At 43.9% G+C, this 17,717-nt stretch overlaps 1 protein-coding gene across 4 annotated transcripts in view; it reads right to left on the bottom strand.

Moving 5' to 3' along the window:
* CDH1 (cadherin 1) overlaps positions 1-17,717 on the bottom strand; it is a 103,685-nt gene that overhangs the window by 2,463 nt on the left and 83,505 nt on the right. For 3 of the 4 annotated variants that reach the window (XM_067019804.1, XM_067019805.1, XM_059044813.2), the window contains exons 7-15: positions 16,777-16,952; positions 16,384-16,512; positions 14,640-14,822; positions 13,163-13,407; positions 10,412-10,557; positions 6,959-7,183; positions 6,012-6,242; positions 3,144-3,274; positions 980-1,123 (exon numbers count right to left, since the gene is read on the bottom strand). In XM_067019804.1, the coding sequence (XP_066875905.1) occupies positions 980-1,123; positions 3,144-3,274; positions 6,012-6,242; positions 6,959-7,183; positions 10,412-10,557; positions 13,163-13,407; positions 14,640-14,822; positions 16,384-16,512; positions 16,777-16,952 (1,610 nt within the window). The other variant, XM_067019806.1, reaches the window with a different exon arrangement.

Here is a 17,717-nt window from a genome sequence, read left to right as displayed (position 1 = left end):
TGACAACTCCCCAGGGAAGCTGAAGCAAAACCTGCCCCCACCGTGAAGACTTGCTGAAGGCCACTGGACCATCAGACAAGCCCTGAAAATCATTCCAGCAACTGAGCAAGTAATCAGGTAACACAGTTTAAGGAAATAGATCCCCCTGGACTATTGTTAACTTACTTGGTTCTTTGTTTAACCCCACCAGTTCTTCCTCTTCTTACCCTAAGCTAATTAACTTAATGCCTATTTCCCATCCTCCCTTGCATACAGGGACAATCCTGTGACAGTCCTGGCCAATAACATGTAGGATGAACTTCCTTCTTGCCTAACAGTTTGCTAGAAGAAAGTTTTTGCCCCCTGCTCTGCCCTTCCTACTTCTTGACAGGAAAACAGGCTCAAGGCCTGGAAGTGTGGCAGCCATCTTGTGAACATAAAGCAACAAGCATGAGGATAGCATGTTCTTAGATCATGCAGCAGAAAGGTGGAAAAGGCTGATGCACCAGCCTAGACTGCTAACCCTAGTCTTCTATTTGCATGAGGCAAATCTATTCATATCTATTTAAGCTTCTGGTATTTATAGTTGAATGCATTTCTGATATATACAATATGGAAACTATTTTTCTGGCCCTCAGGTAGCCTTGTGATACACATTTAACATTACATCGCAATGTAATGCAGGGAAAGAGAGACTCATTAGTGAAACGAAACTGAGTCTACTTTGAATCTCTTTAGTTTCATTTCTTATTCCATTAAATCTTTTCAAGCAAGTCTTGGTTTTGCTGTATGAACTTTGCAAATTCCCTAAGACTAATTCAAAGTGCTATTAGTTCTGAAATTTAGATGAGGCACAAATAAAAAAACAAATAGGGCTCAGGGATGAAAACATGGTTAAAGGAAAGACTCTGAAGAATTTTTTTCACTTCTGACACAACTGCTCCTTTCCAAGTTTAGAGATGAGTTTGTTGTGTCTTGGCTTTTGACTCTGCTTACTTACTTCATCAATAAAGTTTCCAATTTCATCAGGATTGGCAGGTCGGGGTCGATACTGGGGCACAGTCAGGAGGGTTGGCGCCACATCATTGCGAGTCACTTCGGGCCGAGCATCCAGGCCCCTGTGTAGCTGGCTCAGGTCATAGTCCTTTAGAGAAAAAGGGAAAAGCATAGCAAAGAGTAAAATAGAAACAGTCATAAGCACAGGGTCATATTTGTTTTACAGATTATGGTACCAGCTAAAGCCTTAACAGTCAGCTGTATGATATCTACAAGCATGTGCCAATGTAATCTGAAATGGCAGTTGGTTGTTTATTTTTTTCTTTTCTGAAATGGTAGTTTTCAACCTAAGAGTCTCCAAATAGCACTGGAAGGAAATATAGCATAAAAGCCTTGGGAGGTACATTTTTGGGTACAAATGTAGACTGTTTTACCTTATTAACTTTTCATAGGGTATGATTATTAGATCATTATTCAGAAAATATTCACTCCTTTCCCACCCTATCCTCTGTGAAAAGAATAGAAATCCATTAATGTAGGGCTATGCCATTTGATTGGCTTTGACCAATGGGACATTAATACATGTGACACAGGCAAAGGCTTTAACTGTACTTTGGTCTTACCTGCTGGGACAAAGAAGATAGGAATTACATGGAACATTCCTGGACACAAGTCACAGCACACAGCCATCTAGCCAAACGCAGCCTACATCAGCCTAGCCCCAGCCAACCCACACATTCTTCTGAGCCTAGGTGCCAAAGACTGTGTGCGTCCCCCCTAAATTCACATGTTGAAACAATGTGATGGTATCTGGAGGTAGGACGTTTGGCAGGTGATTAGGTTGTGACAGTGTATGGAGCCCTCAGGAATGGGATTAGTGCCCTTATCAAAGACACCCAGAGCTCCCCCGCCCGTTCCATCACACGAGGACACAGTGAGACAAGGGCCACCTATGAACAAGGAAGAGGGCCCTCACTCGACATCGAATCTGCCAGCACCTTGATCTTGCATTTCCCAGCTTCCAGAACTGTGAGAAAGAGATTTCTGTTGTTTATAAGCATCCAGTCTATGGTATTTTGTTACAGCAGCCCGAATAGAGTAAGACACTAGCCGAGACCAGCAACTGTCCCAGCTAACCCACAAACGCACGAGAAAAACATGCTTGTTGATGTGTGCCACTAACATTCTGGGATTGCCTGTTATACAGCATTATTGTGGTAATAGCTCAATAATACAGGGTAAGGCAAGTTAAGACCATCTCCAAAATCAAGAGAAATAAAGAAGGCCTGAAGAATTAACATCTACAAAAAGCAAAAAACCGTTTGGCACAGCTACAAACTCAAAGGAAACAAAATATTAAAACAGATCAGTCCTCGTGCTCCGTAACAAGAGAAGCCACCATAATGAGAAGCCCGCGCACTGCAACGAAGAATAGCCCCTGCTTCCCACAACTAGAGAAAGCCCGTGCAAAAGCAATGAAGACACAATGCAGCCAAAAATAACTAAATAAAATAAATTTATAAAAACAACAACAACAAAAAAAACAGATCAGTTGTTCTATGTCAAAGATAATTTGAATAAAGTTCATGTCCTGGAAATAGCAGTGAGGAGAGTAGGCTCTGGAGTCAGACCACCTGGTTTTACTGCTTCCTAGCTCTGTGACTTTGGGCAAATTGCTTAACTGCTCTGTGCCTCTGTTCATTCATCTAAACAATAAATAAATGTTAGCAATGCTGTACTAATGATGATGATGGTGATGATGATGATGGTTAATGACAACATCTATTTTCTTGGGTAGATGAAAGGTCTTTAAAAAAGTACGCAAAGTGGGTTTCCCTGGTGGCGCAGTGGTTGAGAGTCCACCTGCCGATGCAGGGGACGCGGGTTTGTGCCCTGGTCCGGGAGGATCCCACATGCCGCGGAAAGGCTGGGCCCGTGAGCCATGGCCGCTGAGCCTGCGTGTCCGGAGCCTGTGCTCCGCAACGAGAGAGGCCACAACAGTGAGAGGCCCGTGTACCACAAAAAAAAAAAAAAAAAAAAAAAAAAAAAACCAACAAAAAACGCAAAGTGACACAGAGCTATTTCAAATGTCTGTCTTCCACTAATCATTGCTTCCTCCAAATAAAGAGATTGCCATTACGCTTTCTCCCATGGTTTTAAACACCCACCTGGTCTTCTTCTCCACCTCCTTCTTCATCATAGTAATAAATGTTGTCCCGGGTGTCTTCTTCTGGGGGCAGTAAGGGCTCTTTGACTACCCTTCTCTTCCGAACAAGTAGCAGAAGCAGCAGAATCAGGACTGGAGTGGGGGTGAGAGAGATAAGAGCCACAGGTCAAGAAGGCCGTAAGCAGCAGCTGGCACAGAGCACCACCGCCTTGCAGACCAGACAGATGGCTGTAAGACAACTCACATGTCTTCACATCCCTGAGGTTAATATATGTAGCACTACACAGTGGACAATTACATGAGAACTCAATTGTGGTCTTTAACTGGACCTTAAACCAATCAGTCATTTCCCCAAATCTGGAGCAAAGTACTCCAGGCAGCAGAAATGGTCCAGGCAAAGACTCCAAGCAGATTGGTGTGGTTAAGGAAAGACAGGGTCAGCGTGGCTGTAGCAGGATCATCAGGGGAGAAAGAAGGGGAGAGGGGGTCAGAGGGGCAGCAAGGACATGCAGACCTCTGGAGGGACTCTGGCTTTGACTCAGAGTGAGTTGAAGCCATTGAAGGTTTGTGAGCAGGGCTGGATCAGCCTAAATGTGACTAATACATGCGTATTATTCTTATTCAGTTACGGGGTTGGGGGGGCAGGGAGTGGGGCACAGACTATAAAATCGCCTGGTACACAATGAAAAAAACACCAAAAAATTTTAAAATTGAAAATAAACAACAGCAAAAAAAAAAAAAGAAAAAAGAAAAAAAGGCACTTGGTATATTCCTTATCTTCTCTTAGGATAAATCACATAAGCGAGCTTTAAAATCTATTTTCAAGGTTTTCATCTGATGTTGGTGGCTATGTCTAGGCTATATACGACTAATATTTAAATTTTTAAAAAACTAAATAATTTATTGTGAGTGGGAAAAAAATATGATTCAGTGTGTTTTCTAACTTATAGGTCCTTATACCCAAGTAACTAGTGAAGCATCACTGCACTAAGACAGGAGGTGGCATACACTTGCAAGTACCCAACCTACCTGTTTCTGGAATCAGAAAGATTCCAAGATCTTATCTAGATAAACAATATAACCCCCTGGACCATGACTCAAGAACAGAAATACTGAGTGAGTTCTTGCTAGGTGGGCCAGGCCTGCCTTGGCCCTGAGGACACAGCACTGAAAACAATGGAAGCTGCAAACAGTCCCCATCCCTGTGGAGCTTAGAGCTGAAGAGCCAGAGGAGGGCTACCGTTTCCAAAAGGATGCTTCTTATCAAACATTACTTAAATGTTATGTAAGGGAAAGTAACCAAAACATGGCATATTGTTATCACTTCAGGAAGCACCACCCAACTCAGCTGTCCTGAAACCCCCCAATCCCCGGTGTCAGAGACAAATCTTGCACAAAGTAAGCAACCAAATATTGGCTGACTACACAAAAACCTTCATATCCTCTTGTCTCTCTAGAACATTCTTTAGATGCTTAATTTCGATGTCTGCCCATAAGGAACAAGACACTGGAAATCTGCACACTGGCATTGCTTCTGCTGTAAATGTTGCACATTTGAACATTCCGAAACGTTGTTCTCAGCCCCTATGTCTAATGAAATACACCCAAAGCAAAGTTAGATAAAGCTACTATTTTAAAAAGTCAATATTTTAAGTATAACTGTGTGGTGGCAGTAAAGCCACGTGAATCCTGGAGGAAGAAAGGTCCAGAAAGTCCACTGAATTTTAAACAACTCTCTCCTTCCTTTTCAATTTTGAGAGGATGCAGCAGAGGGCAGGAGCTAAGAGGACACACTGCAAACATTTCCCGAAGGCCAATAGGCAATCCCTTCTTCAATCTGTTGAAGCAGAAGGATCAGTAACACTGCTGAATCTAAACTGAAGGACCCCAGGTGGTCCCATTGCTCCCCTCTAAGGACTTTCTTCTACCCCAGCAAGGTCAGCCTCTCTGCCCTACACAGTCCGTCAAGCCTTCCTCTCTCTGTGCCTTCACTAGTGTGGGAACCACCACAAATGGCCCTCTGTCTATGGGGATTCCCCCAGTCGCTGTGGCCCAACTATCCTGTCTTCTACCAAACCTTTCTCAAGACTCAGTTAACAGCCTCCTCTTCTGACTGCAAGGACCTTCATGAACTGAACCACGTATCATAGCTCCTAATGATAAAAAAAAAGCAACAACAACACTATCTTTGAGGTTTTCTGACTTGCCCATCACTAGCTTTTAGAAACCATAACAGCACCTGTGTCAACCCTAGGGCTCAGTCTACAGGTAGGCTCAGGTGATATCAGTTTTAAGGATGGTGCCAGAAACTGCCAAATTTTCCCCAGTAACCTTTTTCCCCTTCATCCTTTGAGTCCCTGATACTCACCATGCACCCCACACTCCACCCCTACTCTCTGCACCAAGTTTTAATTGGACACGTGATCACCCGGTTAGACTGGGAGGTTCCAGGTGTGGCTGTGTTTGGACCGGTGGGATGTGAGTGAAGGTGACATGCTCAGTTTCAAGATATGTGCCTTCCACTTCCTCTACACCCTCCTCCAGGGTGGGATGTGGAGAAGGTGGTGGTGACCAGGCCTCGCTGCTCCGAGGGTGGTCCAAAGACCTGCAACATCAGCATCACCTCAGAGCTGGTTAGAAATGCAGAGGCTGAGGCCCCACCCCAGACCTACTGGATCAGCATTCTCATATACGGGTGATTTGTGTACACTCAAGCTGGAGAAACACTGCCCTTAGAGGTTGAAAGAACAAAACAGAAGGACTGGGCAGACTTCCAGTCTTGGACCACTTACCCCTGAAATGCTCAGTAAGAGAAAAACCTCCCCCACTTCAGAAGGTAAAGGCTGAAACACTCGCCAGTTGCACTTACCCAGAAAAGCAAGAATGCCTCCAAGAATCCCCAGAATGGCGGGAAGTTGCAACCTTGCTTCATCGTAAGGACTGGCCTTCCTACAGTTGCTGACGACCCCTTCACAGTCACACACGTGCACATCTAAGGTGGTCACTTGGTCTTTGTTCTGGTTGTCTATGAGCTTGAGATTGATTTTGTAGTCACCCACCTCTAGGGTTTTCCTTGGCTTAAAAATCAGAGATTCATGTTCTGGAAGAAGCAACAAAAATGAGGGGATCAGGAGAGATAAAAAGTTCATTCTAGATTAAAATTATTAGGGAACTAGATAGAGGGCTTCCCTGGTGGCGCAGTGGTTGAGAGTCCGCCTGCCGATGCAGGGGACACAGGTTCGTGCCCCGGTCCGGGAGGATCCCACATGCCGCGGAGCGGCTGGGCCCGTGAGCCATGGCCGCTGGACCTGCGCGTCTGGAGCCTGTGCTCCGCAACGGGAGAGGCCGCAACAGTGAGAGGCCCGCGTACCACAAAAACAAAAAATTATTAGGGAACTAGAGACATTGCAAAGCTGAATGAAGACAACAGCTGCTTGGGTTGTAGATTATTGGGCAGTATGTCACAGACTCAGACACCAGAAACGCAAAGGGATCTTTGGTTCAATGCCACAAAGGTAGAAGGGACAAGGAAACAAGCCTTAAAAGGGGTGACAAGTGGGGAATTCCCTGGTGGTCCAGTGGTTAGGACTCCGAGCTTCCACTGCTGGGGGCCCAGGTTCAATCTCTGGTCAGGGAACTAAGATCCCACAAGATGTGTGGTATAGCCAAAACAAAACAACAACAACAACAACAGAAAACAAACAACAACATAAAGGGGGTGACAAGTGGATATTGAGAAGGGAAATTCAGAAGCGGGGGGTGCGAGGGAAGCACGGGGTCAGAGCAAAGTTTCCAAGATAAGACTCAGGTGCCCACCTTCGTCATTGTACTCAATGGTCCAGTTGACACTTGCCCCATGTGTTAGTTCTGCTGTGAAGGGAGAAGTGTTGGGGGGAAGGTCAGGATCAATGATGTTGATGATATGAGGCTGTGGATTCCTCTGGCAGAAGTCCATGTTCCGAGGTTCTGGTATGGGGGCATTGTCATTCACGTCATCGAGGAATAGGAGCAGGGTTCCCGTTCCAGTAGCAGGTGGAGAACCTAAGAAAATACACAGGAAATGTCACAGCTCAGGACCACGGATGAATCCCTAGTGCCTCCCGTCAGACTGAATCCACCTCTTCTCCTGGCCCTTCAGGGCTCCCTCACCAGGCCCCACTCTGCCCAGAGAGCCACCTGTCTTGCAGGTTCCAGGCCATCCTCATTCCTGGCTGGGCAGACCTCTGCCATGCCTATTCCCCACTTTGATAACAATTATTCAAGTTATTCCTCACACCAAGGACTCCCTCCATCTTCACACATAACTTTATTCATCCATTAAATTTTAACATCTCTATGCCAAGGGAGGGGGGGAGGGAAGGAATGGGAGTCTGGGATTAGCAGAGGCCAACTATTATATATAGGATGGACAAACAACAAGGTCCTACTGTAGAGCACAGGGAACTATATTCAGCATTCTGTGACAAACCATAATGGAAAGGCATGTATATATGTATAGCTGAGTCACGTTGCTGTACACAAGAAATTAACACAACATCGTAAATCAACTATACTTCAATAAAAAATTTTTTAAAACACAACTTTTTTTAACTACTCTAAGAAGTCCTCCTCACCCCCTACTAGTTCTCCTTCTCTGAACTTCTAAGGCTTTAAGATCATTATCAAAGGATTGAGCCTTTTACAATTGCCGCCAAGTTGCTTTTCAAATTAGATTCAGACATTTATACACACTTCTGTTTGTATTTCTTTTACACCCTGACATAGAACTTGATAACAGAAAAAGTAGACCCTCAAGGAATCATCATCATCAATATTAGCATATCGCAGGGAAAAAAAACCCAGAGGAAAGTATCTCAAACCCATAAATATTTATACCTGGGCAGCTATAGTGATTATTTTTTCTTTTTACCTCTGAAAATTGTGGTTAAAAGAAACAGCATAAAACTTACCATTTTAACCATTTTTAAAGTGTACAGGTCAGGAGTGTTAGTATAATCACATTGTTGTGAAACAGCTCTCCATAATTTTATCTTACAAAACTGAAACTCTGTACCCATTAAACAATTCCCTATTTCCCCCTCCAGTTCCTGGTAACCACCATTCTACTTTGTTTCTATGAATTTGACCACATTAGTACCTCATCGAAGTGGAAACCCACAGTATTAGTCATTTTGTGGCTGGTTTATTTCACTAAGCACAATGTCCTCAAGGTTCATCCACATTGTAACACATGACAGAATTTCCTTCTTTTTTAAGGCTGAATAATATTCCATTGTGTATGTGTATACCATATTTTGTTTATCCATTCACCCATGGATGGATCTTTTTACCTTATCATTTGAATTTTCTTGTTTTAACAATGAGCAAGTATCATTTAAAATTCTTTTTTAAAAAAATTTATTTATTTTATTTATTTTTGGCTGCGTTGGGTCTTCGTTGCTGTGCACAGGTTTTCTCTAGTTGTGGCAAGCAGGGGCTACTCTTTGTTGCGGTGCGTGTGCTTCTCACTGTGGTGGCTTCTCTTGTTGTGGAGCACAGGCTCTAGGCACCCAGTAGTTGTGGCTCACAGGCTCTAGAGTGCAGGCTCAGCAGTTGTGGTGCACGGGCTTAGTTGCTCAGCAGCATGTGGGATCTTCCAGGAGCAAGGCTTGAACCTGTGAACCTGTGTAACCCTCATTGGCAGGTGGATTCTTAACCACTGCCCCTAAAATTCTTTTTAATTAAAGAAAACTTTAAAAAAGGTTTTTTAATAAGATAATAGATTTTCTGAAGAAACTTCATTCTCCTCTTAGACCTACATCAAAAGTATTGAGTCATGCACAAAGCAACACTTGAAGGAATATATTCAAAAGTACCATAATTTAGCCATTAGTATTAGGTCAGGGGTCAGCAAACTAAGGTCTTCCACCCAAATGAGGAACACAGCTATGCTCATCCCTTTTCAAACTGTGTATGGCTGCTTCTAGGCTATGATGCCAATAGAGATTGTACAGTCTACAGAGGCTAAAATATTTACTCCCTGGCCCTTTACAGGAACCTTGCCAACTCTTGGTTACCTCCATTGCCAGGCTAGGGAACTCCCGTGTAGCCAGAGACAGCTGGGCCAGCATAGCACTGCTGCCCAAGCAATGGGTTAGCTTCCCCTTTATGCAAAACATTTCTGCAAATGGAGCCCCATCATGGCTCTCTGCTTTTAACCTGCTGCCTCCCAAATGACAGCTCCAGGAGCAGGTTTTAGATTCTAAATGACCAGGCCAGGGTTACCCCTCCACAGCATGCTCAGAATGTGATGAAGGCATCACTCATTAGCCACCCATCCGGCCCCACCACGGGCTTACTCGCCTTGCCCTCTGCTTTCCAGATTGCCAAATCTGGAATTACTACCTCGGGAGGTTGGGGAGGGAGAGGAGAACAGATTTAATCACAGGAACTAGCAGGTCTCTTTAACTGTAACTCCGCTTCTGAATATCTATCCATGGGAAACACTTGCCCACAGAGGCAGGTACAACAATGTTTACCTATCACTCACAAAAATAATGGAGAACTGGAAATAATCCCGGTGTTTTTTTAATGTACGAATGGTTAAATTACGCTATATGCAGATAACATCATCTAATTGAAAAGAGGTAGATCTATAATGTGCCAAGATAGATCTCTGTGTCTTCAAGACATATGTTCAAGGAAAAAAAAATGAAACACGCATAACACAATGGTTTTCATAATAAAAACAAAAATAGGCTATAAACCAGATAGTGGCTTTATAATAAACCATATTTCTATATGTTTATAAATGTATTCGAATACACAGAAACAGTCTGGAAGGAGCCACACTTCACTAATAATAATGATGATGATGATAAAGATAAAAACAGTCCTTACAGAGCACAGACTAGGTAGCAGGCACTCTTCCAAGCACTTTTACATAAATTAACTCATTTAACCTAGATGGGGTATTATCGTTTTGTTGGATAAAGGAACTGAGGGACGTAAAAATTAGGTAATAAGTCCAAGTTCACACAGGTATTAAGCTTTGGTCCTAGGATCTAAACCCAGACAGTCTGGCTCCCATGGGGTTCAGGTACAGAAGGAGTAGTAAAAAGGAACTTCTGCTTGGCCTAAACTCTGCGCATTTTGGACAATGCTTTGAGAACGCTTTGTTGAAGAATGAAAGAAAATGAAAGCATTCATGCCTCTAAAAGGATAGGGGCAAGGCAGTGAGCTGGTCAGGAGGGTGAGGCAGCAAAAACCAAATGGTAAGGGCATCCTCACCATTGTCAGTGGCTATAATGAGGGCCGTGTACGTGCTGTTCTTCACATGGTCGACGTTCTCTCTGTCCAACTCAGCCCGAGTGGAAATGGCACCCGTGTCCGGATTAATCTCCAGCCAGTTGGCAGCGTCCCTCCAAATCCGATACCTGGAAAGACACAAGCTCTGATTGAGAACAGGAACGGCGAACGGTAGGTAGCTGAAGAAGGTTAAGGTTCCTTTTTGTTGATAGATACTTCTAACTTCCTTATTTCAAAAAAAAATAATGACTCCTACAGAAATTTTGCCAAAAAGGTTTGATGACCATCCATGTACCCTTCACCTAGATTCATCTACTGTCGATATTTTGCTATATACAAAAGTTGATGCACACATACACATAATTTCTTGTTTTGCTGAACCATCTGAGAGTAAGTAAGTCGCAGACATGATGTTCCTTTACTCATGAAAAGGTCAGTGTGCTTTCTCCTAAGAACAGAGGCATTCTCTTACATAACCACAATTTGATTTTCAATTTCAGGAAATATAACTTTGATATGGTATTACCACTTCATACATGGTACATATTCAAACTGTAGATTTCCCCCAAACTATACCACCCTCCCCACACGCCTCTGCCCCAACCCAATCCAGAATGCAATCCAGGATCGGGCATGGCATTTAGATGTCAGATTTCTTTAGTTTCTCTCAGACTGACCCCCCTAAAGCATACAGCAGTTCTCAAAAGGTCACAGTATGTATGGCACCCAACACCTCCGCCATGAGCCCTGGAGATTTGGGTTGACATGGTGACCTGGGAGTACGCTGCACTATTGGCATTTAACGGGAAGTGCCAGGGAGGGTAAAGCTCCTTCTGGTCTTACACAGCCACCCCCCAAAATCTTATTCAAAATGCCAAGAGAATCCTATTAAGCCATACCTTATTAGGAATACCAGAAACAGAAGAAACGTAAGCATGAAAAACAGAGATATACTGCCCAGTTATCTATCGAGGTCATTGAAAGGCTCAGAAAAGGAAATAAAGAAATAGAAGGAGGAAAGGGTCCTGGATACCTGTGGGCTTACCCTCATATCCTTAGAAGTGCAAAGCAATGAACTACATATATCGGGTGGTCTTTATTCCAGGGGTAAGGGTCTCTGCAAACATTATTTAGACTTGGTCCTTGAACTTCTCCAAATAGATGCTTTGAACTACCTATTCCATTACTACAAGCTAAGATATCAACACAGGCTGGAAACCATACAACCCAAGGCTTTAATCACAAAACAAAAAATCCTACAATATCATGATGCCACTAACACACCTAGCAAAAATAATAATTACTTAATGTCAAGTCTGTGTGCAAGTTTCTCTATTTGCCTCAAGGGTGTCTTTTATAGTTGGATCGTTTGAATCCATCTTTAAGCACAGTCTACAGATTACAATTGGTTGATTCCTCTCTTAATCAACACCTTTAATCTAAGCAGTCACCCCCACCCTTCTGTCATTATTTGCTAAAGAAACTGGGTCATTTGACATAGAGCTCCCATATTCTGCATTTGGCTGACTGCTTCCTCATGGCATTTAACTTGTTCTTTCTCTGTACTGCATCAAAATCATATCCTAAGGCTTGATTAGATTCTGTTTCAACCCTTCCTTTCTCCCCCAAATACAATATTTAAGCGGCACTGTGTACATGCCGTTGCATCACTTCGAGTGGCACTTCATGTTGGGCTGTCCTTGCTCTTCCAGCAGATGTTAAAATCTATCAGAGGTTTGGATGGTCCCAGCTTGGTTCCTCCATTTAAAAATTCCTCATCATCCTTGACCTAATGATTCTAGCAGCCATTAATATCACTACCTGGTTCCTTTATATCCATATGGTGCACATGCACAGTTTAAAGCTATTTATGAGCCCTTCCAATCAGGATAGAATTAGTACTTCCTAGAATTAACTCAGAAATTGAAGCTGCACTTAAACTTCATGTTTGTTTTACGTTTAGTAAGTCACAGGCACTGATACGAAAACACAAACACCTCCCCCTCCAAACAAGAACATGCTCAATTTATTACCAAGTGGGACTCTATACCGGATTTGCATAACCTTTTTTCTAAATAGTTCAGAGCATTCTAATAGTTTCCTCTAAAGTAAATATTAACAGGTAGGAATCTCTCTCTGAGAAGAGGAAGTGACCGAGGCTTTTGTTACCTCTGGAAATCATGCTATTACTAAAAAGATGCAGATGTGCCATGCTTGCATTTGTGCTTAACAGTCTTCCCTTTGAGTTTCCACCATTGTCACACTGGAGCACCAAGTATGTCATCAGACCCAGCTCTCAAAAGAATAAGAACATCCTTTATCATACGGGGCCACAGTGCTGTTGCTGTTGGTTGGTTTGTATGTGTGTTTTCAGCATCTGTGGCTGTGATTTACATTATAGAAGAGCCTTCAAGTTTACAAAAAAAAAAACAAAACAAAAACAAAAACAGTAAGCTACTTATAACACAATACTATGTATGTAAATTAAAACCACATTCCTACTACACTAAGTGAATTCAAAGAGAGGAAGCACAGTAAACCGACAATGGCTGACCATGGACAGAATGAATGGACATGGTGTGGGGAATGGGGATAAAAATATAAATAAGCCAAACAAGAGAAGGATCTTCCACAGACCAATGATGATAAAAGTGCCATGAACAAAATATTTTATACATACACGTACGCACACAGCCAGTTGCTGCCAGTAAGTGGAAAACCCCTCACACTTACGTGATCTTCTGTTCCATAAATGTGTCTGGCTCCTGGGCGGTGTAGGACGTGATCTCCAGGCCCAAGCCGAAGTCCTCAGGCACATTCACTTTCTTCTGAGGAGGCATGAAAATGGGGGCTTCATTCACATCTATCACGTCCACGGTGACAGTGGCTGTGGAAGTGGGGAGAGTGACCTCAAAGGGGTCCACATTAGTCACTGCCACATACAGGATGTACTGCTGCTTGTCCTCAAAATCCAAGCCCTAAAGAGCAGAAAAAAAATACATTTTATGTTAGAAAAAAAAAAAAAAAACAAACCACATTAAATCCTTAACTATTGTTTTTTGGTTAGCAATATATCAGTGGTTCTCACATCTGGCTGCATTAAGAAGAAATGACTTGAGAACTTTTAAAGAAAACACATGCCTGGACCCTAACCCCAGAGTCAGTGAATAGGAATCTCTGAGGTTGGGGTCTGGACGTCAACATTTTTTTAAAAGTTCCCAATGACTAACGTGCAACCAGATTCATGTTGAGAACCCCAGGAAAAGAATAAAGATGAGCTACATGAAATCTCAAGTGGTAAGCCTCTATTAACAAATGTAGCATAGTAAGTCATTTATTTACCCGAGACCAGTAAGAATGTTCACAACCTATGTTGACATGCTGTCCGTATGATGGCAAATGGACCAACAACCCTGCCTGTCCACCTCCCTAACCCCAGTAAGTTTAGAATCAGTCGGCACTGAGCTCAAATCCCGGCCAGGCCATTTCCTAGCTGTGTGATTTGGGCAACAGAACCTCTGGGTCTGTTTCCACGCCTAACTAAGTAGGAAAAGGAACTAACAGAGGCATTGTAAGGGATCAACTGGAACTTTTATGAAGGACCTTGTGTATGGTGGGAACTCAAATTACTACCTTTTTTCTTTGGGTGATAGAATAATAACAGAAAACACTGACATCAAATGTTTAGTGCAAGGACTTCCCTGGTGGCGCAGTGGTTTAAGAATCTACCTGCCAATGCAAGGGACGCAGGTTCGAGCCCTGGTCTGGGAAGATCTCACATGCCGCGGAGCAACTAAGCCCGTGCGCCACAACTACTGAAGCCCGCACACCTGGAGCCCATGCTCCGCAACGAGAGAAGCCACCGCAGTGAGAAGCCCGCGCACCGCAACTAGAGAAAGCCCACGCGTGGCAACAAAGACCCAGTGCAGCCAAAAACTTTAAAATAAATAAATAAATAAATGTATTTTAAAACAATAATAATAAAAATAAAACAGATGGTACTTCCTCTTCAATTTTAGGGTGCAGTGTGGGAGCTTCCTGATTTCTCACATGAGCCTGAAGAGTTAACTGCAAACCCCACCAGAATCTGGGAGAGCTGCCCTCGCCTACCCCACCAAGGCCGCGCTAATCTACTTCAGAGAAGACACCAGGGGACAAGGGCCTCTGGCTATGTTGTCAATTTCTGCATCTTGCCAGGAACCATACAAACCTTAGCCGTCTGCAAAACACCTTCATTGGTTACTGGGTCTGTGATGACAACAAACTGCTTCTCGTTATCGTTTAATACTGTGTAAACAGCCTCCCACGCCGGGGTATTGGGGACGTCGGCATCGGTCACTGTGAGTGTGGTGATGACCACGTCAGCCTCGTTCTCAACCACCGACCCCACGTACTGCAGAGCAAAGAAAAGGATGTGTCACTTAGGACATACTCAGACCCAGCAGCGGAGCCAGGGTTCAGGGGGCTAAGGGAATCCTTTCTTGAGCCCAAGCTTTGATGAGTCTTCGAAGAAGTGCCCACCCTACCAGCATGGCCCTTATTTCCTGTTGGTGGAGGAGCCAGCACTCAGGGGCCCTGTGAGTACCTGAAAGAGCCAAGGCCCTGGCCGTCCGCGCCTCTCAGCATACTCTGGGCCCAACTGCTGACACTGTAGTTTATCCCCCATTCCCGTCTCCCCCATCACTCTCAGTGGTACCAGTAATTATCATAAATGTCTGGTCATTACAGTCTTCTACTTAAAACCCTTTGATAACATCCCACTGCACTCAGGATAAATTCTGAAATTCTAAATTCAGCCCACAAGGTCCTGTAGGAGGACCTGGCTTCATTTGGTTCACTACACTGACTGTTTTTCAGTTCTTGCTATTCATCAAGCTTCCTTTTGATGCGGGGCATTAAAACTGTCTTTCTTAAGCCTCTTGTACTCACAGTGGCTAGGTTAGAGTGGCAGACACCGCTAACTGTCTACTGAATATCCACTCTCCTCTTCTTCCCTAACTACATGGTTGATGGCAGCAACGTGCCCAGAGAAAATACTGTATTTCCAGTCTTCCTTGCAGACAGCAGTTGCTAGTAAGAGGTAAACGACACTTGTGGGATGGGTCTTCACAGAAATAAGAAAACTTGGCTTGACATCAAGGCCTTATGCCCCCTCGCCTTTGCCTTCTTCCTGAACGAAGCACAGGTATGGCTGGAGCTCCAGCTGTCATCTTGGGCCACAAGGTGACAATGGGGATAGAATCCATGTACCAAGGACAGTGGGAAAGCAGATAAAGGAGGCTTGGTTTCTACTGACTGAGTGGACCATCTACCTCTGGGCTGTTAGTGACACAAGAGAAAAAGTCAACCCCGTTTCAACCACGAGAGTCAAATCTTTGTTACTAACCATTAAGCTGATTTCTAAGTAACACAATAAGGTTTCAGGTTCTTTCACACACCTGTCAATGCCTTCACCTTGACTGCATTTAATATAATTATACACAATAATCAGTGTAAGTTGTCTAACATAACCCTAGCTAGACTAAAAACTCCACAAGAATAGAAGTGTCGTCTGCCTTGTTGGTGATAATATCCCCAGCATCTAAGACAGTGCCTGGTATAAACCCAGATAATATTTGTTCAATAAATAACTAAAACCTGGTAAGATCTGCTACCAAGATGAGGACATGGAGTAAATAGGTGCTTTTTTTTTCTTTTTTTTTTTTTTAACATCTTTATATGGAGGTTCCTTTAAAAAAAAAAAAAAACTAAAAATAGGTGTTTTTTGCAACTTCAGAAACCTGTGTCAATAGGCCCCAGGCTGAGGAGGGCAGAGAAAACTGACATCCCGACCTGCTTGCTTTTTAGCTTCAAGTTTACTAGTCTGGGAAACGTTTCCAAAGGGTTCACCCATGAGATACTGGGAAACAACCAAGGACCTTTGGAGACTCTCTAAGGAGTGGCAGGGTTATTACCGTGGTCGGGTTGAAGATGGGGGGGTTATCGTTGGTGTCAGTGACTGTGATCACAGCTGTCGCAGTTGTGCTTAAGCCTTCACCTTGCAGGTCTGCAGCTTGAACCACCAGGGTATACGTGGGAAAACTCTGTAGAGATCAAACACACCCGAGTCAGGACTGACAGCCACATCAGTCACAGCCCAGCCCATGGCATAGAAACAGATTATTTTCTCATCTGCTTAAATGCCAACCAGCCTGCCTGCCTGGCCCCAAACCTCTGGACAAATGTTCAGATACAAAGCTCAGAACCATCACCATACTAAGCAGCAACTGGCCTTGGCAGAGTTTTACATCATCCAGATGATCGAGCTATTTGCCCTCAATACCCTCTGGATCCTCTTGACCCCTGACCTCCCGGTCCAGCCCGGTGGTGAGCACACTGATGACACCCGTGTCCCTGTTGATGGTGAACATCTTGTCGTGCGGCAGCATAGGCTCTTGGCTGAGAATGGTGTAAGCAATGGCAGCGTTGTAGGTGTTCACGTCATCGTCTGCGTCTGTGGCCGAGACCTCCATCACAGAGGTGCCTGTGTGCAAAGGAGAAGATTTAGTCGAGCTACACTTTAATTACCAAAATTCTGACCAAAGCGCTAAGGGAGGAAGAAAGCATTCCACCAAACGAGCAGGTGGTGCTCCCAGAACCCAGCTTTTCCAGAGGATATTTTGGGTGGGGAGGGTGGGTGAGGAATATGGGGAATAAATAACCTTAAGCTAAAACATTTTTGCTATGTCTCTTATACTGAGTGAATAGTGTATAAGATAGGAAAAATACCAGAAATTTCCGTAATTGGCTTCTTAGCCACAGCTCCACCTGAGAGAATGGTCATTTGAGATTGCTGCCTTCAAGGTAGAAGGAAATATTTACTACACTTGTGACAGACAAAGTACTAGTACCCAGAATACCTAAATAACTCTTCAAGAATCAATAGGCAGGGACTTCCCTGGTGGTGCAGTGGTTGGGAATCCGCCTGCCAATGCAGGAGACACAGGGTTCGATCCCTGCCCCGGGAAGATCCCACATGCTGCAGAACAACTAAGCCCATGTGCCACAACTACTGAGCCTGCGCTCTAGAGCCTGCGAGCTACAACTACTGAAGCCCATGCACCTAGAGCTTCTGCTCCGCAACAAGAGAAGCCACCGCAATGAGAAGTCTGCGCACCACAATGAAGAGTAGCCCCTGCTCGCCACAACTAGAGAAAGCCCACGCACAGCAACAAAGACCCAACGTACCCAAAAATACATTAAAAAAAAAAAAAAAAAAAGAATCAATAGGCAGGCATGTGCAGGCCCA

This window comes from Kogia breviceps, chromosome 18 (assembly GCF_026419965.1).
Source record: "Kogia breviceps isolate mKogBre1 chromosome 18, mKogBre1 haplotype 1, whole genome shotgun sequence".
Taxonomy (NCBI): domain Eukaryota; kingdom Metazoa; phylum Chordata; class Mammalia; order Artiodactyla; family Physeteridae; genus Kogia; species Kogia breviceps.
Note: the sequence above shows the minus strand (reverse complement) of the source record. Positions and strands in the feature narration are given on the sequence as shown.